At 43.1% G+C, this 25047-nt stretch overlaps 1 protein-coding gene across 1 annotated transcript in view; it reads left to right on the top strand.

Moving 5' to 3' along the window:
- PLEKHM1 (pleckstrin homology and RUN domain containing M1) overlaps positions 1–25047 on the top strand; it is a 448316-nt gene that overhangs the window by 367108 nt on the left and 56161 nt on the right. The window contains exon 10 of the mRNA XM_085650998.1: positions 1524–1587. Coding sequence (XP_085507124.1) covers positions 1524–1587 — 64 coding nt within the window. The remainder of the gene's footprint in view (positions 1–1523; positions 1588–25047) is intronic.

The following is a 25047-nucleotide window of genomic DNA, read 5'->3' as shown; positions in this document are numbered from 1 at the left end:
CAAAAATTGGTATGTTTTGCTATTTCTAGCCACACCTCCGACTCCGCCCACTAATCCAATCCTTGGGTTATTCCCGCCCCCCTGAGTCTCCGCCCACAGTTCCCCTACTTTTTTTCCCCCACTTCGATCACTGGTGGTAGCCCACATCGTACTCGGGGATCTGGCTCTTCAAGAGGTACAGAGAACCTCCCCCCCCCCCCCCCCCCCCCTCCCCGGGGGGAATTAATAGCCTCGTCTGGGAAAGTGAGGAAAAAGCAAGAATTAGAAATTACTCTCTTTCTTGTTCTCCTTTGTTACAGACAATCAAATATTGAACACCACATTTGTAACTGGTTTGCTTCTGTCAGTTATGAAGGAGGATGCATTTTATTCGGAAGCTTTGTATGAAAAGCAGTTATTTTTCCTACGGCAAACTTACAACGTCCCTTTTATAATTCATTGCCATCAAGCAAAGCAAAGAAACAAGATTAAGGATTTGGATTCCTAACGGCCCCAATTGCAATGAGCTAACCAAATGGGCCGGGCACATCTAGCATTTTATAGTGCGCCTAACCAGTGTGCATTGGAGCTGCTCTCTAATGGTGAAAGTGGTGGTTAGGGGCCCACAAGGTGAGTCCAAGCACACTCCAAAAGAATCCAGAGGATGGGGGTGGAAACTTGGGAGGTTGTGAAAAATAAGGCATCGGGTGGCATAGGGAGAGACACTTGAGAATAGGAGGGAGAGCCAGTAAAAAGGCGTGGGGGAGCACGTTGGGACTACCAGAGGAGAAAATGGAGAGGCTTAAGGGAATGTGGTAGAAAAACAGTGTGATGACCTGGGAGAGACCATTGGGGTGGCTTAGGAGAGACGGATACTACAGATAGGGGAGTTTGGGACTCTGGAGAGACATATGGGATGGATGGGGAAAACATTGGAAGACAATGAAGACAGAGGCTGATGGAAGATATGGGAGGACATCGGGATATAAAGGAGGACAAGGGGCATAAAAGCTGATTGGGAGAAGTGAAGCAATGGACAAAGTAAGCCGAATAACAGTGAAACTATCTCGGAAAACAGTCTGTGTGGCTGTCAGTTTGCTCTTTCACTTGATTTTAAGAAAATGCTGCTCGTGTAGCATAGTATCAGAAATGCTGCCACAAAACACCACTAATAAATAGATGAGAACAATAGCATTGATGTCCAATTCTACTTGTAAAAACATACATAAAAGTGTTGATATTAAAAAAAGAGCTAAGGTCTACCATGTAATGGAGGTTGAGGGCAGCTGCCTTCTATGTGATAGTCAATCTGCTTGACTGATGGAGGAGCTGGACCTGTCGGACCTCTTGGTTTGAATGCAAAGACTGCAATGGCTGAAATCCTCAGTGCCGGTGACTGTAAACTAGATTTTCTAACTACACAGTTAATAATTTGAGTGGAATTCCCATGCAGGTCTCTTTCTGTGTGTTATTATTCACACGTGGTTGCTCTTTATGAACTGTTTCTTACACCATGATTTTCTTTTTTTTTTTTTTTTGGGAAGGCTGGATCACAGGAACTATCTCTTGGAATCACCTAAAGCCTACAGTGTAACGGACCTCCAACAGGTACTGTAGGAAAAACAACTGTCATTGCCATGCTTTTATTATGTGAAAGCAGACTTTGATGAAAATGCACCTTTTTATGTGTTTCGGAGCCCGGTCTGAGTTGCAAGAATACCTTAAGTTAAATTAATGAAGAAAAGAGCAATCGGCCTCACTCACTTCCACTAGAACCCTGGAAGAAGTCAAGCCGACTCGCTTACTGAAATTCGGGTTGTGTATTTATACATAACCACTTTCAAATATCACCAGCCGCTGCTGAATTTTGTGTCCTTGTTTTATGGACAAATTGGCTACGAAGCCTGGAGAATACACCGATTTAGTAGATGATTCACCCTGGGATCCTTTTTATATGACTACTGAATATTAAGTGTTTTCAAGAGGTCTCCATTTCCACCTTAAGGAGGTTGAATTGACTCTTTGTGAGTGGGTCCATTTATCACTAGGAGCCACACATTTGATTGTCAATAAAAGACATCTGTCAAAGAACTTATTTATTGATTTGAGTACATTTAACTCTTCTGGAAAAGACACTTTTTGCTCATCTTATACTGCAGAGATGTGTTTGGTGGGGGGAGGGAGGGGTCATATTGTGTTGGTTTAAACTCACAGGGGTTTTATTCTCACAATATTATTTCATTTAACAATAAATTGGTTTTTTTTCAAATCAATTATGGCATTGAGAAAAATAAATATGGGAGTATTTCTACTGTAGCATCAATTTTTGAAAATTATGGCTAATAAATACTATTGATGCGAGAAACAAATCTGCACTTCAAATATGGGAAGAAAGTGCAGAATCTGTGTCAGATTGGGTCGCTGAGTTTTACAAAGCTATTGAGACACACAACCTCCTCTCTTGAACGCAGAGAGACTATTCCCCATACTGGAGACAAGGTGAGCAGGCATGGTTTGTTTTTGTCATTAAAAAAGCAGTAGAATCCAGTGGCTATCCGCTTCACGCGGACTAACCTAAAGCAATTCTCTTTACAGAGCTTGTGATGGGCAAGCAGTCAACAGAGATAATTCTGTCTTTTTGATTGAAGTATCATTGTCATTTTTAGTTCTACAATCAAACAAAACACAAAACGAAAATTAAATGCAATGCAATGCAATATATAGAGACACACATGCTCATAATATACAACAAGGTTTGACAGTTTGATCTAATGTGGTGGCATTTTCTGCCGACCTAAATCTGATACCACATTTCAAGGGGTCTATCTTGTTGTCATCTTTGTAGTGCTCAGGCCATTTTCCCCAGATACGGTAAAGTTGTGTGGGCAACCTCAGGCTTCATATACGTGTTTTTCTAGAATCCTGCAACGGTCAACCCTCGTTGCCATTTTGCAATGTTTGGTGCTTCCTTTGCCCCCACAACTGGGCTGCCTCTCTTTTGGCAATTATTAGTTAAAGTTTTGTGCTTCTGTTAGCTTCTACCTCTTCTAGAACATTTGTCAGCACAATTCATGGGTAAGAACCAAAGTATGTTTTTTAGCTATCAATATAATGTTAGTTATCTTACTGCAATACCTTGCAACACACATCATCCCGAAACATAGTCTAAAACTCTATCTCATAATTACATCTTACACAGGTAGTTGAGAATCCGCCAGAGTTTTTCTCTTATGTGAAATATATGGTTAAGTATTTAAGTTACTGTGCTAAAACTATTTCCCTGGTGGCCATCAGACCTATATACTATTCATTATCTTGAGTCGCGGTATTGTCCACTCCCCAAAATATTTTCATTTATTTTTGAAATGGGTAATTAATGTTCTATATATTTGTGATACTTTCTTATTTGGGAGAAAGAAAGAGCATTGCGATCTTCTCTTCTAATGGGTTAAATTCAGTTAGGTCCTCAAGATAGTTTAGGTAAGGCATTAGTTCATGTCTTAGTTGGAGGTATCAGAAGAACTTTGACTTGAATAGTCCAAATTCCTCCAAGTGTTTTCCGAGTCTGATAATACCTTCAGTGCCATGATTTCTGGCAAATATGTGCCAGTCCAAAGTGAGGTTTACTGTGAAAGTTTCTTGTACCATTCCATTCCTCAAGAGAGTCTCCCTGAAAATTTAGATGATATTTCACTGGTTGAGGGACCTCTGAGGGTAAGCACCTCCTTATAGGAAATGTAATGCCTCTTTAACCCCTATTGCCCAAGTTTTGATAGTGCATACTGTTAGATTTGGGGGTCTCTAGTTGGCACAGGTAGGTACTTGTGACAAATAGTGACCCTTGCCTCTAGTCGGGGTAAGGGGGTACACTCCTAAAATAACCCCTGCTCACCCCCTTGGTATCTTGGCACGAGCAGACAGGCTTATCTCAGAGGCAGTGTGTAAAGTATTTGTGATGACATACAGTAATCTAGTGACAACACTACAAATGGACACCACACAGGTTTTAAAAATACGTATACTTTATATAGATGTACCACAAGACCAAAAACAACAAAAATACACAATACTATTACTTTAAGATGGTAGTTTTAGCTTAGTTCAGTACAGTTCTTACGATGCAACACTTTGCATCAATGTACCTTATGATGCGTTGCGCTTCCACGACAAGCAATGTCGCAGCGATGGGAATGAGGCAAAGTTCTGGTGCAAAGAAATAAAGACATGAAGATCTTCCAAATGCGGCACGCTACTCCGGGGATGCGAGAAGTTCTCGGTTCGATGCGTGGACTGCAGCGGCGACACCCTTGTTCCGAAGTGCGACGGCAACAGCTCCAACTGCGGCACTCTTCTCCCACGATGTGTGAAGCTTCCGCACGATGCGACAACTACAGCGGTGACATCCTTGTTCAGAAATGCGACGGCAGCAGCTCCGACGGCGGCGCGCTTCTCGGGGATGCGAGGCGCTTTCTCCGATGCAATGCAATGCGACAGTTCCAGCGGCGACACCCTTGTTCAGAAGTGCGACGGCAGCAACAGCGACGGTGACACGCCTCTTCCTCGTTGCGAGACTCTTCTCTCGATGCGGTGCAGTGCGACAACTCCAGCGGCGACACCCTTGTTCAGAAGTGCGACGGCAGGCAGCAGCGCCGGCGACACGCTTCCTCTTCGTTGCGAGACTCTTCTCTCGATGCGGTGCAGTGCGACAACTCCAGCGGCGACATCCTTGTTCAGAAGTGCGACTGCAGCAGCAGTGACGGCGACACGCTTCAGCTTCGTTGAGTCGCGCTTCCAGCTCCTTGCGACACTTCCCAAGAACTCTGGGGAGCTGGGGGTTGAAGTCTGTTGTCCCTGAGACTTCAGCAGGAGGCAAGCTCTGTTCCAAGCCCTTGGAGATCCTTACAAGTTGAAATAAGCACACAAAGTCTCTTCTTTTTCCTTTGGCAGTCAGGCAAACCACTGCAGGCCAATCCCCCAAGCAGCACTTCAGCTGAGGGATAGTCTCTCCTCAGTTTCTTCAGGTTCCGCTCCTCAGTAAAGGTTTCTTCTTGTTCCAAAAGTGATCTAATTTTTTGGGATCAGGGTCCCAATATTTATACCCCAAAATCCTTTGTCCTCTGAGGGCAGAGGGGCCTTTGCCCAGTCCAAACTAGTTCTGGAGCACTCTGTTTACATGGCTCCTTCTTTCCTTTCACAGTGCAGGGCAGAAACATCAGACGCCCCACAGGAGGTGGAGCCAGCATTGTGGAGGGAAAGCACAGCCTTGGAGCACTTTGTTGACATGATTCCTTCTCTCCTTTCACAGTGCAGGGCAGAGACATCAGATGCACCACAGGCGGTGTAGCCAGCACTGTGGGGGGCAGGCACAGTCTTTTTCAGGTCCCAGGTGCAACTCCTCCCTCCCATCTAAATGCAGATCTCTCTATTCACCACTGGGACACCTCCCCCTGTCTCCTGGAATTCCCCAGCCCTGTCACTCAAACTCCAGACCGGGAATACACAGCCTAGCAGAGGCAGGTTTGAATAGTTAGACAAGAAAATACCTACTTTCTAAAAGTGGTATTTTCAAACACAGAATGTTAAAACCAACTTCCCCAAAACATGCATTTTATCATTCTGAGCTCAGGCATACTAAATTCGAATTTCTACAGTGTTCCCTGAGACAGTTAGGATTATAAGATGTAATAATCAAACTGCCCATTCTGGCCTATGGACAACAGGTAGCCTTGCAATAGTGAAAAACGAAAATGGCTGTAATTCACTATTAGGACATGCCACACACACCAGGGCATGTCCTACCTTATACTTACAATGCACCCTGCCCTTGGGCTTACCATAGGGGTGTCTGATATGAAGAAAAGGGAAGGTTTAGGGACTGGCAAGTGGGTGCACTTGCCCAGTCAGCATGACAGTACCAGTCTGCACACAGGCTCTGCAATGGCAGACCTTAGACACATTTTACAAGGCTGCTTCTGTGGGTGGCACAACCAGTTCTGCAAGCCCACTAGCAGCATTTGGATTTACACGTCCTGGGCACACTCAGTGCACTGTACTAGGGTCTGACAAGTAAACCAAATCAGTCAATTATGGAATCACCAATTCATACATCAAATTACAATAGGGAGAGCATATGCACTTTAGCACTGATCTGCAGTGGTAAAGTGCCCAGAGTCATGAAACAGCCAACAACAGGTCAGAAAAAATACAGGAGGAAGGCAAAAAGTTCAGGGATGACCCTGCAAAAAGGGCCAAGTCCAACACATACTGAGTCGGATATAGTATCAAACAACTGATCATTTATTTCTGCTAATGTACTGCACAATAGTAGGCAAAGAAGTGTACAATGCCAAATCCTCCATCAAATGGCAACACTTTGCCATACTAATTCATGGAAGTCTTATTGCACCCCAGGAAGATGACCTTGAGAAACTGTGGGGGTATTTTTTGTGGGATTTTCTGTATTACATGCGGTATCCTGGGGCGTGCGATCGTTTGGACTCGCACAGTTATTCCTATTAAGGATAGCTGCAGAAGCATCCAATACGATATATCTTTTTTCAGTTTCTCCAACTGAGGGTTTATCCTGCAGAAAAAGATCTTGATGCCCCCAAGTTATCCTCCCGTAGAATCTCGGCAATGATGTTTGCCGACGACACCCTACTGGTAGCTAAATCGCCTATGGGGATACAAAGGGTTTTGGATAAATTTGAGATGTTCTGTAGAGATAGAGGTCTAGAAATAAACCTACGGAAAAGCAAATTTATGGCATTTAATTGCCCAAAAAGTACACGCCCTAACCCGTCTTTAAATGGTAAACCCCTTGAGAGAGTGTCATCCTTCGTGTATTTAGGCATTACAATCTCCGAGTCTATGGAATCGGGGGGCGCACATCACAAAATCTACGCTAAAATTAGCACAATCTTCAGGTGGCATCATGAAGGTCTTTAATAAGTCTAGCAAAAGAATTGTCAGCCCAGCAATAGAAATCTATAGGGCTCAGGCGAGAGGCGGGGCTCTATATGGCGCAGAGCTATGGGGAAACCTAAATCTGAAGACACTAACACAGGTGGAGAACCAATATTTAAGAAAGTTATTTAGGCTACCACGTAGCACCCCGTTGGTCCCGCTACGTCTTGATATGGGTATAATTCCAATAGCTGAAGTAGCGAGTCTCAAACCTATAATGTACTGGCGTCGTCTGTGGACCTCCCCCGAACTCATATCCTACAGGGAGGAATTACTAGAGGTTCTAGGGGAACGGGGTGCTGAAAGATACTGTGATTTGACCACATTAAATCTCTGCTAACTAGCATGAGTTTAGGGGATTGTTGGTCTGAACCTGAGTCAGCCTGTTTGCTAACATCTAAGGATTACATGAAGGCATGTTATAAAGAGTACAGACTGACTCAACTTCATACCTTTTCCAGAACTGGGAAACTCACTAGTGGTTTTCTAGAAATAAAAGATTTTCCTTGCTTTGAGCCGGCAATAGATCTCATAATTCCACCAGCGGCCAGGAAGCTCTATTTACAATACAGATATGGGGTGCTTCCACTTCGCTGCTTTACATCTAAGTGGAGAGACCAACAAATGATTCAGTGCCCGGAATGTGACCACCCTGAGGAAACTGAGCTCCATGTTTTTTTTAGCTGTTTAGGCTATCAGATGGCAAGGAGACGTTGGTTGGTCCAGATTTGTAGGAATCTTGGCAACAGGCGCTGTCTCGAAGTATTCAGGATATTGAAATCTGATTCTAGCATCCCAATAGTATATTCGGTTGCAGGTTTCCTGTTTTCAATGTGGTGCACTAGAAGGGTTTACCTGAGATTTTGAAATGTTGCATCTATTGCCCTGCCCTGTGGTGTAGCAATTGTGATAGTATAGTAAACTCCCTAATTATTTTGTATATCATGTATAGTTTTAAATGTAAGAGCTTTTACTTTTTTTAATATGTTTTTTCTAGCTAATTTATGTATTTATTGCACTACGCACTTTTCGAAATTAATTGTGTAAGCTTTGCCTAATCTTATATCCCAAAATCCAATGTACTCTAATATGAAAATGTGTGTACAATCACCATTGTTTTTTTTTTTGTTTGTTTGTTTTTATGACTGACAGCATGATGCAATTTTAGATGTAAATGTTTGCTGTGTGTTGTACTTTTTAGGTCATTTTGACCGAAATAAAGTCTTGTTGAATTGTATCCTTTCACTTTAATGCCTGTTATATCTATATTACCAGGAATTTAATACCTTCTGTTTCTACTCAGCAAATAATGAAGGACCCAGCTGTCCCCCACACACTTCAGCCCCAAATTGAATACAGAGTCAATTTGTTCAAGTTGCCGCAAAGGCAAGTGTAAGTACCAATGTTTAGTGTTTGCAGGACTTCTATCTCCAAGTGCTCGGGAAGTTTTAGGTATATGAGCAGGTCATCACTGTATACTAAGATACCTGTCTTCCATTCAAATCTCATTATTTTCCCTTCTGCTCTAAGGAGTGCTGCCAATAGTTTGATTGCGATGGGAAATAACAACAGCGCCTGGGGCAGCTCCGCAGAGTGCCATGCGCAATATGGATTGGTTGAGACAGAACACTATTAACCAACATTCGTGCCAGGGTTTCTGTATATGGGAGGTGAGTGTATGCCAGGAATGTCAGGCCCCCCAAATTTCGATGATTACTCTGGGTAAACCGGTATTCTCAGTCTAGTAAATCAAGTGTCTTCTTAAAATCAATTTACAAGACTTGCCAGGGCTAAGGCATTAGTTCAGTGACGCATATTGTCTTGATGATTTGTGTGGCTTGAAGCTACTTTAGTCTCTATTGATCAGCTTCCCAATCACTGTAGTGATTCTTGGCAAGTATTTTTGCCTCTATGTTGAGAAACAAAGAGGACTCATTATGAATCACAACTATTAGTTTGTTTGTCCAGCTTTAATATCAACATGATAAATGCCTTCCTAATATCTTTAAAATGTGGTCCTGCTTATTTCGAGATGGTGAACAACAGATATGCAGCTAGCATTGATGCGTTTGCCTTGTAAAATTCTATAGGGAGGCCATTCGGGCTAGGGCTTTTCTCTGATTGGAAGCTGGTTTATAAAGAAGTCTGTTTCGTTAGTAGACAGTACTGTCTTTTAATGATGTAGTCTGATGGAGACTTTCAGCCTCAGATTCCTCACCTATTGAATATTCCCCCAGGCGTCAGATTGGATCCAGAAACTTTTCAGCAGTGCTCCTGTGCGCTCGAAGGTGGTACCTTGTGGCATTGTACTGAGGCCCTTCCTCTCCGGAAATGGCATACTGGGCATATATATGGCCACTCCTGTGCACGAACGTTCATTCCTCGCCTCCAGACAAGGATCTGGAACTTTTCTCGTTTATCAGAGACCACTTTTGTAGGGGGTTTTTCTCTTCAAAATTCCACAATGTGTATGGTATGTCACCCCCAGAGATCACAGGTTTTAAACCCTGTGAGGACTGTCACAAGCAGATATAGCTGTGACAGATCCCCACCAAGTTAGCCTGCGGTGTCAGGCGTCAGGCCACTACTCCAAGATCTGTTGATCCTTCCTGGTTTTCTGAAAGAGCTTTGCCATGTTCTTTCTCGGGCCATTCAGGATGTTTGTAATACACCTAAGTTGCCAAATCATTGTGGCGTACACAACACTGACTCAGTTTGACAGGCTGTTGGCACTAGTATTGACATTCGATGCCATGCGTGGCTACGATCTACTGGCATCTCTGGTGCCATCCAGTCCTTCCTGATTGACATGCCGTTTGATGGCACTTGATTATCCGGGGACAAGGCTGACACTGCCCTTGAACATTTCAAGGAGAGTAGGGCTACCACTCACTCTCTGGGACTTTCTACACAGCCTCGCCAGCAGCAATTCCAGCGCTCACGCCAGCCTGTCCCACCACAGCAGGGCACTCATCAGTTTCACAGGAGATGCTGTGGTGCCTACTGTCCCCGCAGCCAAGGTCAGTATGCTGCTCAGTTCGCCACCAAAGCAGCCCCACATGCCAAACCTCTTTAGTGGTCCCATAAAGGGTCAATGCCATCTGGTGGGAGGCCAAATCCACCGATTCCACCTGGGTTGACAAGCTATCACATTGAACAGGTGGGTCCTCCAAATTGTTTGCAAGGGCTATGCCTTGCTCTTCATTTCATCCCAGCTACTCCTTCTGCTGTCTATCCAACGACTGATGGAGGACCATCTCTCTCTTTTGGGGCAGGAAGTGCAAGCTATTTTGGCCTAAGGGGCTAACGAAAGGGTGCCATCGCCAGAAGTAAGCCTTGGTTGTTATTCCTGCCCTATCCTAGATCTGCACCCTCTCGATCACTTGCTCCAGAAAGAGAAATTCAAAATGCTCACCCTGGCCCAGGTTTCATCTGCCCTCAACTCAAGAGACTGGATGGTGGCGTTGGACCTACATGACCTTTATTTCCATCCTGTCGGCCCATCGGTGATACCTGTGGATCGTAGTGGGAAAGGAGCATTTTCAGTTCGCTGTACTCCACTTTGGTCTCACCAGCGCCTCTCAGATGTTCATAAAAGTAATACCAGTGGTGGCAGTACACCTTCGGCGGTCAGGTGTGCCAGTCTTCCCACTACCTTGATGGCTCGATGTTGAAGGGCGGACAAGCCCTAGGCAGCCGTCAACCACCTCCAGACTCTGGTGAACTCCTTTCATCTCTGGGGTTGTTTATAAACGTGCCAAAGTCACACCTGACTCCTTAACAGATGCTCCACTTCATTAGAGCCATTCTGGACATGGTTAGTTTTTGTACCTTTCCTGCGGGAAAGAGAGCCTGGGACATTCAGGCCACGATCCTGATCTTTCAGCCTCGGTCCAGTATATCATTTGAAATGCCTTGTTTATTTAGAGACCTCCTCTGAGAAAATATGTGGCCTGTTCCCTGGAACTTTGGGGTAAAAGTAAAACCAACCACCTCTTAGGGTGGTCAGTGTTTTGCCTGTTTGCATGCCTTGCCTGACGTAATGTACAGCTTGAACCAAGTCCTTAGGTGTACACCTATGCAAATCTCCGAAGGTTTGAACTGGCCCTTAGGGCAATCAGACAGTGCCCAAAGGGCTGCTCTGACAGGTCAGTGTGTTGTACTATGGCTTGGCTGTTTGTGGTCTGTTTTATTGTCTGCTGGACCAGCTTTTACTGTTGATTTCCCCTTTATTAAAACAAGCATTGCCTGCAGCAAGCTCAAATCAGTGCAGTTTTCAATATCTTTAAAAACACTTGTAAAGCGTATCTTTACAAGATCAAAACTGCCCCAATTTCCAGACATCAACTGTTTATTTTTTAATTCACTAATAGGCGGCTGCTTTTATTTTGGGACCCATGCCTATTTTCTGTCCTAGTTCGTCCCAGGATCTCTCAGGGTGGTGATACATGCTCCCTCTGGATTGTCGGATCTCTAAAACAGTGTAAGGTTGCAATGAAGGAAGATGATGTATGCACTAGTGAATTTTGATGGAAAGGTGTTTCTAGACTTCTAGGGTGTCATTACATTATCTGCCTTTATGGTATGGTTTTCAGAAAGGCTAATACATTCTGGAAGTACAGTTGAGTGAGGGGACCCCATCACCCTATTTGCAGGGGGCGTCCCTTGGGTATCATTACACCACTGTATACTGAAAGCTTAGGTGTGCAAGCCTCCTAGCTAAAGTTTAAACAAAACAGTTTTTTTTACAGCACTTGCAGATAGATAGGCCAAGAGGCTAGATGCAAAAGGATTTGTTTCTGGCGATTTTGTTTTGCCTATTGGCCAGATAGGGCAACACACTGTAGGAGATGGTAGCCTTTGTTGTTCCATTTTGCTTTAAATCAACTAGTGCCTTATTGCAAGAGGGTGTACATGCTGCATATTACACTTCCCTCATTTATGTTCTACTCACACAACTATAAAATAGTGTTTGCACCAAAGTGTGGACTCTCAGGTTAGATGTCCGGTGGCACCTTTTTTTTTTTATTAGAACTGGAAGAGAATTACTTTAGATTAGTGGTGTTGATCCAGCAGTGAACCAGCAACAGATTCTCCAATACCATATACTCACCTAGGCCCATAAACACGTATACACAAACTCAGGCTAGTAATACCGCTGGAATCAAAGTTTATGTTGTTTCTTACTTCAAGATTAGTTACCTTTCATTCCTAATCAAAAAGTTATTTCCTCTGGTCAATGGACCATTAGTTGAACTAGTTGATGGTGAAATGACATGAAATATTAATCTTCTTACTTTAATTGAAATGACCACAGACTCTGGGACAATTTTAAGTCTTTATCTAAATTAATTTCATGTGTACCACTTTCCAAGTACAGTACACTCTCCGTCACTCATAGGAAGGAAGATTCAATTAATCAATCACCTATCACATACATTATACTATGCAATGACATATGCTCAGAAGGGAGAGGACAGAGAGAAAAGAACACCTGCACATTCACAGAAATAATAATTACCTAGGATGGTGTGAAAACCAACCCTCTGTCCAAGGAGATGGGAAAGGTCCCCCGGGAAAGATCAGGCGACAAAGGCTTCAGGACAGGATAGATGACCTCTCTAACACCGACACTTGACTAGCACCCCTCTCTGACACTCTCTTCCTCCTCGAGATTCTTCCGCGATCTACTTCTAAATTAATTAGGTTCAAGTAGATGGTTCTGCATTCGATTCTTCATCAGCATCACTCGTCACTCAGACAGCATCCCGAGCTCTGCAGCATTCAGCAAATCTCCATCTCACTAACTAACTAAGACTACCTCAATTATACCTTTCTATATTCATGTACCTCCCATTAATGTTTCAATATTGTAAAATACTAACTCTGATTGGACAGGCAATGAGGGAAGATCATCACACCATGCTAAAGTGTCTTCTCAGTCTATCAACTTATTGTTCATAAATTCAACCCCTTAATTTTTATTCAACATTTTTATTCCCACCTGTATTCACATCTTATTAGCAACATTTGTTTATTTTTCCATGCATGTCTATTCATTCAGATGTCTTCGTTGTTTGTTCCCAGGGTATGTAACTTTTGCGTCCTTGAATGGCGTTCAAAAGGTCTTGTCACTCTTTCGGCTCAATCACACCACTCATGTGCGAAGGTCAGGTGGTTAACAGACTCTGGATCCGTACAAGAGGCCCAAATTACACTCTAATAAGAGAGTCAGAAAATAAATGTTAATTCCAAGAATAAATGGTTTCACTGTATACCACCTATCTCTACTCTAACCCCTTTTAATCAATATTACTTTCCCCGCGTTAGCATCAGTAAAATAGCTGGGTTTAGTTTCAGCAAAGCAGATGTCAAGCATGTGAGCTTTCAAGCAGCCATTTTAATAGCATCTACACAGGCGCAAGAAATTCCCTCCAAGCGACAGCTCATCATACTGCGTAGATGCAGTTGACGCATGCGCAGTAAAGATTACCCATTAGCAGCCATTTTAGATTTTCGCTTGACGTATTAGTAAAACACGTAGGCAAGCTTCTCTGTCTTTTATTTTCAATGTGATGCGTATTAGTTTAATACAATACGCAATTAATACAATGTTCAAAGTTAAATGAGAGGATTGCTTCCGAGCAAGTCTCTTTTCTACGAGTCCTTGCTCCATCAATCCCCTCTCTGATGGCATTTTAGAGCCATCACAAAATCACCCATCCCAATCAGATGCCAACTTTAGCACATCTCAATTTCTTTGCCACTCTTTTTTATTCTTGTCCTCATCTTTAATTTTCAGATCTTTCATTCTTTCATAGCTGAATTTCTTCAAATTTCCTTTTCTTTCCCTTTCCATTTATTTAATATTTCCTTCCTTTTCTTTTCTTTTTGCAACTTTTACACCATATCATTATTGTTAAATCTATTATTGTTATACCAACTAACGGAAAGATTATTTGACTAGAAGTCGAGACGCGGTTACAGGTTCCGTTGACAGGTGTATCACGACCTGCCTGACAACCCTCGGTTTAAGTCAACCCTATTTGGGGGTACTTCTAATAAGACTAATGCTGGGACGGCTTTAATAATAAGTGTGTTCGTACTATCACTGTTTGGGACAGGGGTCCCCCTTTGAGACATAGACAAAGGACCCACGTGATTTACATCTAACCACATAATAGGGAAGGTGTATCATTACCTGCTGGGTACGGCGTTAATTCGGCCGTGGCAAACCGATTACGAGTGTGTGAACTGTTCGATTCACAAAAAAAAGATCATATGGGACACTGACCTGCCTAGCATTAAGACTGAACTAGTGAGAAAAGGAGTGGTCCTAGTTCTGATTGAGTAAACATGGGGAGAGACTCTGTTTCTCAGTGAGCCTTGAAAAAGTCCGGATGGACGAAACACGTGTCGGCTGTTATGTGTTGTAATGATACTTGGACAATACAAGAAAGAAAAATAAAAAATGAGAATCAATGAACATCCTTGATCTGTTTGTGGACTTTAAACTTCTATCTACTTTTGATGTATAAAACCTATGTTGGACTAATACCTATAATGTGCCTCAACTGATGGGTAACTCTTTTCTACGAGTCCTTGCTCCATCAATCCCCTCTCTGATGGCATTTTAGAGCCATCACAAAGTCACCCATCCCAATCAGATGCCAACTTTAGCACATCTCAATTTCTTTGCCACTCTTTTTTATTCTTGTCCTCATCTTTAATTTTCAGATCTTTCATTCTTTCATATATCTTTCCTTTCATCTCTTCTAGCTGAATTTCTTCAAATTTCCTTTTCTTTCCATTTCCATTTATTTAATATTTCTTTCCTTTTCTTTTCTTTTTGCAACTTTTACACCATATCATTATTGTTAAATCTATTATTGTTATACCAACTAACGGAAAGATTATTTGACTTATACCTTTACCAAGATTAGTAAACCCAGTCCCTATTTAAGAAATACTCTTTGTTAGTCTTTCCCATAGACTGTCAACCTCCAGTGGTTTCAATTCTTCTTGAAGTTTTGTAATATTCTTAATATATCCTCTAATTTCTTTGCTTTTATCCGGTATATAAGTGCAACAATGTTGCACTTTCAACATATTACAGACTCCACCTTCCTTTGCCAATAATATATCAAGCGCAAGTCGATTTTGTAAAACCATAGACCTTATTGCAACCATTTCTGTATTAATCATCAAGAAGCCTCCAGCAGTATCAGTCAATAGACGATCAACTACTGTTGACAATTGACAGATTCTACGTGAATTTAAAATGACTCCCACTGAAGGTATCAATGCACTAAATATCTCACCTATTATTTCCGAAAAACTAGCTCTTTCTTCGTGTTAGTTCATTTGTGTTTTCATTGCTTCCAGTGATTCTCTTTACATGATATATCTTCGGACATACTATTCCGAAGTAGCAACTCCCATACCACTGTGCAGGCAGCTTATAGTAAGCATTATTCCCACACATGTAGTAAACCCCAGGAAATATTGGATCCTTTCCCCCTTTTAGTCCCCAACCTCCCAGAATTAGGAAGTTATGTTCACACTCACTGGAACCAATAAATACATTGTTATAGTCTGTCTTTAATCTATGGAGGCAGGTCTTCCCTGTCTTTACAAAGTCTAGGGACATCGCAGCATGAGTCTTGCCAGCTGTATAAATCCCCTCTTTCTCAGCCCATGGTGGTATATGGGTTTTCTGTTCAGCAGCATTTCTTTGGGAATCCGGTCTCCTTTCTTCAACTAAATTCAAAAACACTTTCTCCTCTTCACGTAATGAGCATGTTAGGTTATTCTTATGTGCCTTGACTATATCTATTGGCTTCATGGTTAAGAAAAACTCACCTATAAACTGTGCGTCTGGACTACTAAGTACTGGATTCATATTCTTTCGAATAGGAATTTCTGAAAATACTACATCTAAATTTGAATAATAATATTGAAGTTTTCCTGTTGTATAGAATAGACTGGTCAGTATACTACATAAAATACCATATGTTAAAGGTAAATGATGGTATGTGACGACTCCTGCTACTGAAGCTGGTAATTTCATACAAACATAACAATCACTAATCTCCATTGTATCTGCATATTGAAACAATAATTTTGTGAATACATTCAAAGATGTCATTATCTGTCACTGTGTGATGTAGATCCATCTCATCTGATGCTTCTAATTCTACTCTATCTCCTTTCATGTTAGCTATCTTTTCATTAGTATCTGTGTCATTCTTCTTGTCTGTTGTCATGCGATAAGGAACTGCTACTTTTAAAAATAGCCATACTATGATTACTAATAATATGCTACATATGCAAACCCTACAGCATTTCTTTGCACAATTTCGTTTTGGTCTTTCAGCAACCCTGTCTTCAGCCATTTTTAGTCTAAGAAGATTCCTCTTCTTTTCTTTTCTTTATTTATGAATTCAATTCTTTGTTAATTCAAGGAGGCCTCACTTCCCCTTCGTCAATCTGTTCTGCATTTACTTCTTCATCTGTCTCTTCATTTAAATGTAGGTTCTCAAATTCTTCAAGTATTATGTAGGTCCACTCAGCACCCTTGAACTTATTGTTCAAAATTCTCAGTCTTTGGCTTCTTCGATTTGTTTTTCACAGTCGACTGCTCAGACTGACTAGTAACCTCATTCACTTGTTGGGTTTTCACTTGTTTTTCTCAAATGATATTTTAACCTTTTGACTCCACCTGGCCAGTTATCACCTTTTCTGACCCTTTTAACTTGCACTGCACTTTCGTCTTATTTGTCTCTCTCGAACTCTTTTGTTTTCATTATGTTGTGGCACAATCTGGCTTATCTCTCCTTCAGAGTCACTCTCTATCTGGTCTTTTTATTGTGGCTTCATTTGCCTGAACTTGTTCTTCTTCCTCTATCTGTTCCTGTTCGGGTCTTATTTCAGACTGTTCTTTTTCCTCCCGAACTTGTTCTTCTTCTCCTAACTGGTCTTGTTCAGGTCTTACTACAATCGGTTTTTTTGCTGCCTGAACATGTTCTTCTATACCTGTCTGTCCCTGCTCAGGTCCTTTTGTTGGTCTGTTTGCCTGAGTGTGTTCTTCTCTCCCTGTCTGGTTCTGCTCAGGGTCTCCAGTAGCTTTATTCACCTTTTCCTGAGCGTGTTCTTCTACACCTATCTGGTCCTCTCTAGTTTCTTGTCTTTCTAATCTGGTTCTGCTTCTTGTTTGAATAATCAGCTCGGGTATGTCAACCACTGGTATCCAGTCCTCCTGACTTGTGCTCGGTTGTTCTCTGTCAGTCTCTTCAGAATCTGTCACTATGGATTCTTTGACTGAACAACCTTCAGCGGTCAATTGTTTGTCAGTTGCGGTCTGTCCTCAGTAGGGGCTGGAACCCTTTTTGTGTGACTGGCATGGATCCAGTTGGGCAAACCAGCACACTTCACTGCTGTAGTAGTGACTAGTATGACTGCCGTGGATTATCCCACCTGGGTGCTAGGCATGATTTTCTGGTGTGCTTCTTCACTACCACCCAGTCTCCAGGATTCATATCATGTGCCTGATCCGGCTGCCTGGCAACTGCGTCTTCTACAACCTGGTAAGAGACAGAACGTTCTAGGTCAGCCAATCCTTTGCAATAGTCCAACACTAGATCATCATATATATTCAGCAGTTGATGTCCTGGTATATATGCTTATCTCATTCCCCCTTCCCATTAGAATCTCGTGAGGACTCAATCCTGTGTTTCAATCAGGAATACTTCTGAGTCCCATCAATACAAGAGGCAATGCTTCCGGCCAACTCAGTGATGTGGATGCACACACCTTTGCCAGTCTTGACTTGATTGCGCCATTCATTTGCTCTACCACTCCAGAATCCTCTGGGCGGTATGCACAGTGCAGTTTCTGTTCAATTTTGAATGCTTCACAGATTAATCGAATTACTTCATTATTAAAATGAGGTCCTCTGATTCTAAAGTTACTGGAAAACCAAAGCGTGGAATTAATTATCTCACCAACAATTTTGCAACTGTTATACTGTCATTTCTCTTAGGGTATACCTCCACCCATCGTGAAAACAAACACACAATGACAAGGATGTATTTCATTCCCCTGCATGGTGGTAGTTATATGAAGTCAAGCTGTAATCTTATGAATGGTCCTTCTGCCTTTCCGATTTTTTTCCCCAACTGACCACGGTCTTCCTGCCTGGATTTATTTGTAAACAGACTAAACATCTCTGGCAAAGACTCTCTGCGACTACCGTAAACCTTGGGTTATACCAATCTTGTCTAAATGGTCTGATCATAGCGTCCCTGCCTACATGAGTGTCTCCATGATACATTCTTGCCAATTGGGAGAGCAAACAGTCTGGCATTACTGGTCGGCCAGCAGGGTAAACCCACACGTCATCTTCTGCTCTCCTTTCACAATCTGATTTTATCCACTTTTCTTTTTCACTTACTTCTACCTCATCCTGCAACTGTCTCACCTCATCCCATGTTTCGAAAGCTGAGAATAGCATAAGTTGGCAACTGATTCCACTTGTTTCAATTTTCTTGTTTATTGCCATAATATTTCTCGCACAGTATTAAGCAATCTGGTCAGCGTATCGATTACCAGCCACTACATAGTCATTTCCTGACTGGTGAGCAGTACACTTGACCACTGCTATTTCTTTTGGCAATTATATTGCTTCCAACAGTTCTTTCACAAATTTCCCATTTCTTATGGGGCATTGTTAGCAATGGGATCTCTGGTTGGCTAAGGCTTGCGCCAAAGCCAGGCAGAGACCACCACTCTAGTCAGGGCAAGGGAGTTACACGCCAATGATAACCCCTGCTCACCCCCTTGATAGCTTGGCACGAGCAGTCAGGCTTATCCCGGTGGTAATGTGCAACGCGTTTGTGCAACACACACACAACAACATCTTACTAGGCCCACCACAAAAAGGAACTCCACACAAGGTTATATATGAAAATAGCCTTTGTATTATCATAAAATACATTAGGATAGTAAACACACAATATACACTGTGCCACCTTGCACTGGGCAATATTTACAGGGGATTATATACACATGACCAGGCCACATGGACCACTGTCAGAATCATCACTTAGTAAAAATAGTAAAAGTAAGACTTATCATAAACGTAGAACACAACCAGTAATTACTGGCAAACACGATACTCAGCATCATCCTGTATCCTAAATCATATCATGCACAGTATCCTATCAGGCGAGAAATATATTCAGCGCCAACCTCATAAGCCTAAACATAGTAGACCATAACCTCCTAAGCATAACTCACATTAGGGGCATAACTCGCAGCATAAACCACTGTAGAGAATAACTCAAATATAAACACAGTATGTAAAACCTCATAATCATAAAACCACATCTAGAGGCATAAATCAGGGTGCGTAAATCATACTATATAAATTACATTTCCTAGCACCACCTAAATCACATTAGGGCCTAGCACCCTATTAACCTTACAGTCCCCTTGGCCAACTGTCCACCTCAAAGGGGCTCAAATGCCCTATGTCCAAAGGTCAGTGCAGCAGAAGTCAGGGGTGCGCAATTGCGCAGACCTAAACGTTGCAGCTGGCACTAAGTGCTGCGCAGCTGGGAAAGTATGGGGCACAGGAGTGCATCTCACCCCTAACTCAAAACATGCCCCCAACGAAAGAATAGCCTAAACGGTGTATCTGCCCACTACTTGCTGGGCAGCTGTAAGTATTAAAATGAGGCCTGGACACTCCTGGTGCCCTTTGAATCAATGCAAAACGTTGCAGCTGCCCGCTCTGGTGCGGTGCAGCTGAGGATCCTGGGAAGGGGCCCTGGCACGACTGTGCCCTCGGGGCCCCACTGGGGCTCTCTTAACAAACATGCCCCCAAAACGTAGCAGCTGCCCTCTAGCAAGCGGCGCAGCTGTGGAAACATATGGCCAATATGGGGAACAGCACGGGCCCTGGAAACCAAATCATGCCCCACGTTGGAGCGCACTGGCGCTTGTGCCTCGATTGGCACGAACACTTGGGAGAACATGGGCCCCTCTGGCCCTTTAAACAACAATCATACCCCCTTTGTTGGAGCGACTCCCTATCAGGTGGGGGCCGCTCAGGAAATAGGCCGGGACACGGGATCCAACACTGGACCTCATAAGGCATCCCAACACGGACGAAGCCCCTACTCACCGGGGCTGGCGTGGGGACTCCGTTCCTCTGTGACTCCGGTCTCTGCTTCCCGCTGTGGAGACTTCACACGGGGAGTCCTCGAGGCTCCGGTCAGGCCTTCCTGCCCAGGGCTCTTCTCACTTCACCCGGGCCCCCTCCTGGGACCTGGGACTTCTACTTCCCGACGTGTGGGGCTCTCCTAGCTTACGGGAGCCCCGCTCTGACTTCCGGCCGCCTGCAGGAAGCCCCGCCCACAACCAGGCAATGGCGCCTGTCTTCCGGGTTGGGCTGGTAGCGGCCCGAGAAAGGTTCGAAAGCGGCTCGGGCCGCGGCGGTGAAACGCAGGGTGGGCTCCCGCTTCATCAGTAAAACACAATGCCGACAATGAGGGGTAGGCTCACTCCCAAGTTAAAATATAAAGCGGGGTGGGCACCCGCCATCAAGATCAATAAGCGGGGTGGGCACCCGCGATTGTAGAAAAACGCCGGGTGGGCACTCGCAATTAAGGCATAACGGGGGAATCCCTACAGTGGGGATTCCCTCACCAAGGGCTGCAGCTCAGCGCTGCACAGCCCTCAGGCTCTCCTCCTTTGGGGGAAAGTAAATTAACGCGCTCCCACTGCTCAAAAAGGCTGTATAAAGTCCTGAAGATCCTGGACTGTAAAAAGAAGAGTAAAAGGGTCCCATCAAGTCTTTTAGGCATCAAGGGGCAATGCAGGGCCCAAGGAGGCAAGCACTCATGGCAGCCCCCCCTGGCCCCAGCAGCAGCATGCCCTGGCAGGAACAGCACACCAAGAGTGAACATTTCCTATATCTATATTACGTTTCCCTTTGTGTAAAAGTGCAGGGCATGGGGGAACCATATGCAACTGTTTCAGGGGGGATTTGGAGCACTTTGTTTTGCCCAGCTCCTCTCCCCTTTGTCAGGTGGGGGCTCAGTGATCAGACACACCACAGGGGGCGGAGCCAGCATTGTACTAGGGAAGCACCATCCTATTCAGAGTCGGGGGATTTCTCCTCCCACCACTCTCAGCTCAGGTGTCCCATTCAACTCAGTGCTGACTCATCCTGCCCCTCCTGAAGCCACACACACACCTCCCAGCTCCTGTCAATCACAAGCCAGACATGCAATTCACATCAGGCAGGCAGGCAGACACATAGCACACAGAAATGCCAACTTAAAAAGTGGCATTTCTAAAATAACCACAATAAATCTGCGCACACTATTGCGCAGCATTTATTCACACAGTTTCAGACATACCAGACTTGACCACACAGCTTCTCTCATAACAGGAATTACCACAGACACACACTGATCAGGGAATCCCCAATGCATTCCTATGGGAGGTCAGGCCAACCTTACAAATGTAACACAGAGAGCGCACGCACTTTACACTGGACCACAGTGCTAAAGTGCCTAGAGGCCTAAAACCACCAATACCATGTTAGAGAAAAGGCAAAAAGTTTGGGGGTGAACTTGCCAAGAAAAGGGCTAAGTCCTACAGGGATCCTGAAGAAGTCAGAAATCCCCTCTGCATCTAAAGCTGGCCAAAGTCATGCACAACCCCGTAACTATATTGACGGTCAGTAAATATAGTCACTTTCCAATTTTTCCGAATTTTGCATGATTTTATTAAAGCTATCAATTTGGCTACTTGTGCAGACTTGACTCCCGGTAAACAGGATGCTTCAATGACCCCAGATATTTTGCAAACAGCATAAGCTGCACTCAGTCCTCCTTCCTCAAGCCTTACACAAGAGCCGTCGACAAATAGTTCATGACCGGGCTCTTTCAGAGGCTCTTCCTGTATATCCGGGCGGAGCTTAGTACACATTTCAGTCACATCTAAGCAATCATGATCTACTTCATCTTGTACTTCTTCACAATGTGAATCTGGCAACAAGGTAGCAGGGTTCACCATTGTACACCTAATTACTGTCACATTTTCTGTTCCCAGAGTTATTCTTTCATACTTAGTCATCCGACTAGGGGTAAGATACTGTGTTCAAGTTCTGGTTAGAAGAATTTCGACTGAATGTGGAACATAGACTTTTACTGGATGTCCCATCACAATTGACTCACTTTGTTCTAAGCTCATACAGGTAGCAGCTACTGCTTTTAAGCAGCCTGGTAATGCTGAAGCCACAGGATCCAAAGTAGCAGAAAAGTATGCGACTCAACATCGACTTAAACCATGTCTCTGGATTAGAACTGAAATTGCACAACCCTCTCTTTCACAACAGAACAGTGCAAATTATTTTGTATAATCAGGCATGCCTAGAGCAGGGGCCTCACATAGACAATTCCTCAATTTTACAAATGCTTCCACTCTTTCATCATCCCAAACTATTGGATCTTTTACTCTCTTTCATGTCATTTGAATCAATGGCTTTGCTAGTAAGGAAAAACCCACAATCCACTGCCGACAGTACCCTACCACTCCAAGAAACATTCCGATCTTTGTCTGTGGTAACTGTATTTGCTTGATTATTTTAAATCTCTCAGGGTTCACTTTCCTCACTCCCCTTTCTATCTGGTGACCCAAATACTCAACTCCTGTTTGGCAAAATTGCAATTTCTCTGGAGACACTTTGTGTTCGCCATCAGCCAAATGATTTAGTAATGCAATTGAATCAGTAACACAGTCTTCTCTGGATTTCAATGCCATGAGTAAGTCATCGATATACTATACTAAGACTGATTTTATGGGCATAATTAACTTCTCCAGGCACTTTTTCAGAAATTTGATTGAAAATTATGGGACTCTCTGTATACCCCTGACGAACTCGGTTCCATGCCAAAATACGATCTTCAAATTTAAAAGAAAAAAAGATACTGGCTGTCTGGATGTAAAGGAATGGAGAAAAAGGCTTGGCACAAATCAAATACTGTAAACCATCCTGCATTCCAGGGTATCTGATACAGAATCACTGCTGGATTTGGCACTGCAAGACAACAAGGCACTACAATTTTGTTAATTTTTCTTAAATCCTGTACTATCCGGTACTTTCCGCTAGGCTTTTTAAGTCCTATTATAGATGAATTACAGGGATTGCTCATTATTTCCTTTAAAATGCCCTGTTTAATCATTCAGTCAATCTCTGAAGCTACTCCTGCTTTTATTTCTGGACTCATTTTGTGTTGTCGGTGTTGGGGTAAACCGCACCATCTTTCACAGTCACTTTCACTGGGTCTACATTTGCCATTAGCCCTATTTCTTTTCCAGTGAAATCCTATACCAGTGGATTCACAGTGTTATTCAGCTCTTCTAGTAAGTCTTCTTTAGTCATTAAAGAATACATCTCATCTACCTCTGTGCCTCGTTTTGCAAGCATTGTCTTGTATACAATATCCTCACCAGGGGTTTGAAGAGCAACACCATCCGGTGTGCAATAAATTGTGCAGTTCATTTTGCACAGCAGATCTCTTCCTAGTAAATTCACTGGACTAGAATCACAGACTATGAATCTGTGCATATCTTTAAAATTTCCAATATGCACCTCCATAGGTTCTGTAATTGGGGTTCTAATCTGCTGGTTAGAGACTCCGACTACTTGGAATGCTTCTCCCGGGAGCAGTAGGTTTTGATGTCTTCTGTTGTCACAGTAGAACGAGTAGCACCAGTATCCAACAGAAAAGTGATGATATTGCCTTCCAATTTAACATCAATAAATGGACCTGACTGATCTACCGGCAAGGATGCGCCAAGTACGCACTCCGCTTCCTCCCCCCTCAGGCACCGTCATTGTTCATTCTCACTTTCATCGTTATTCTGCAAAAGATATTGTGAAATCACAGAATTTTTCTTAACACTTCCTCCTTGAAATCCGGCGTCTGCACTGTACTTTGGCTTGTTCACAAAATTTGGCATAGGGGCAGTTGACACCTGACACTGCTGATTAACTACCTGCTGCGGCTGATTCATAAGCACCTCATTCTGCGTTTGTGGATTTAAATTTTGCTTTGGGCCTTTATTATTCTGAATATTCTTACACTCGTTTTTCCAATGTCCAAGCTTTCCGCACCCATGACAAGGAAACTTCTTCTTTGCATCCTCTCTATTCATTTGTCCTCTTGATTTACCACCACTCACCACCTGATCACTCTGATTCTGTTTTCATCTGACCATCAGTCTGACTATTTAATTTAAGTTCCTGTTGTTCTGCCAATTTTACTTGTGTCCTCATCATCTTGTCAGTAAATTTCACTCGATATGGTTTCTGTAGCACTTTTGATCTCCCTATGTCAATTCCCATTTCGGAAGCAAGCTCTGTCAATTTCTCATGAAACAATCTCGCATTTCTGGTTATACTCCTACATATAAACAACAACTCTTCTTCATTGTAAGTGTTTAATCTTTCTATTCCTACATTTACAGCTATCATCTCTTCCAATTCTACTTTTAGTTTGTATATATCTAAAATCTTTGGGGGTGAGCTTTGTTTTTCTATTCCCTGTGCCCATCTCTCCAGATCTTCTGGAGTTACTGCTGTTGCACTTCTGGCTCCTGAGGATGTCACTGACCTTCCTTCTTTTGAACTACTGAGTGTAGCTCTTTTCGGGGTTTCATTTACCGATTCCCTTATTGGCAGATCCATTCATGAAATTACTGAATCGCACTCACTGGCTTGGTCATCAGTTATTATAATTTCCGTTCTTGGATTATTTAAGGGAGTAGTTACAGCTTGTGGTTTTGGACAATTTACCTGGTCTCCATACAATGGAACAACGGGACCTATAGTTACGGGTATGGTCAATGCTTCAGGGTTTATATTTAGTTGGCTTATTTTCTGTATTAATTCCTCTCTGTTTTTATTCAACGCTTCCTTTTCTTTATCATGAAGTACCCTATTACCTGTTGGATCATGTAAAATCTGGGGAATCAAGGGTGTTCCCAGGACTGGTGCACTCGGGGTGACTCTACTGGGTCCTTCCT

This window comes from Triturus cristatus, chromosome 1_1 (assembly GCF_964204655.1).
Source record: "Triturus cristatus chromosome 1_1, aTriCri1.1, whole genome shotgun sequence".
In the NCBI taxonomy this organism is placed as follows: domain Eukaryota; kingdom Metazoa; phylum Chordata; class Amphibia; order Caudata; family Salamandridae; genus Triturus; species Triturus cristatus.
This window is presented reverse-complemented; position numbering and strand designations above follow the sequence as displayed.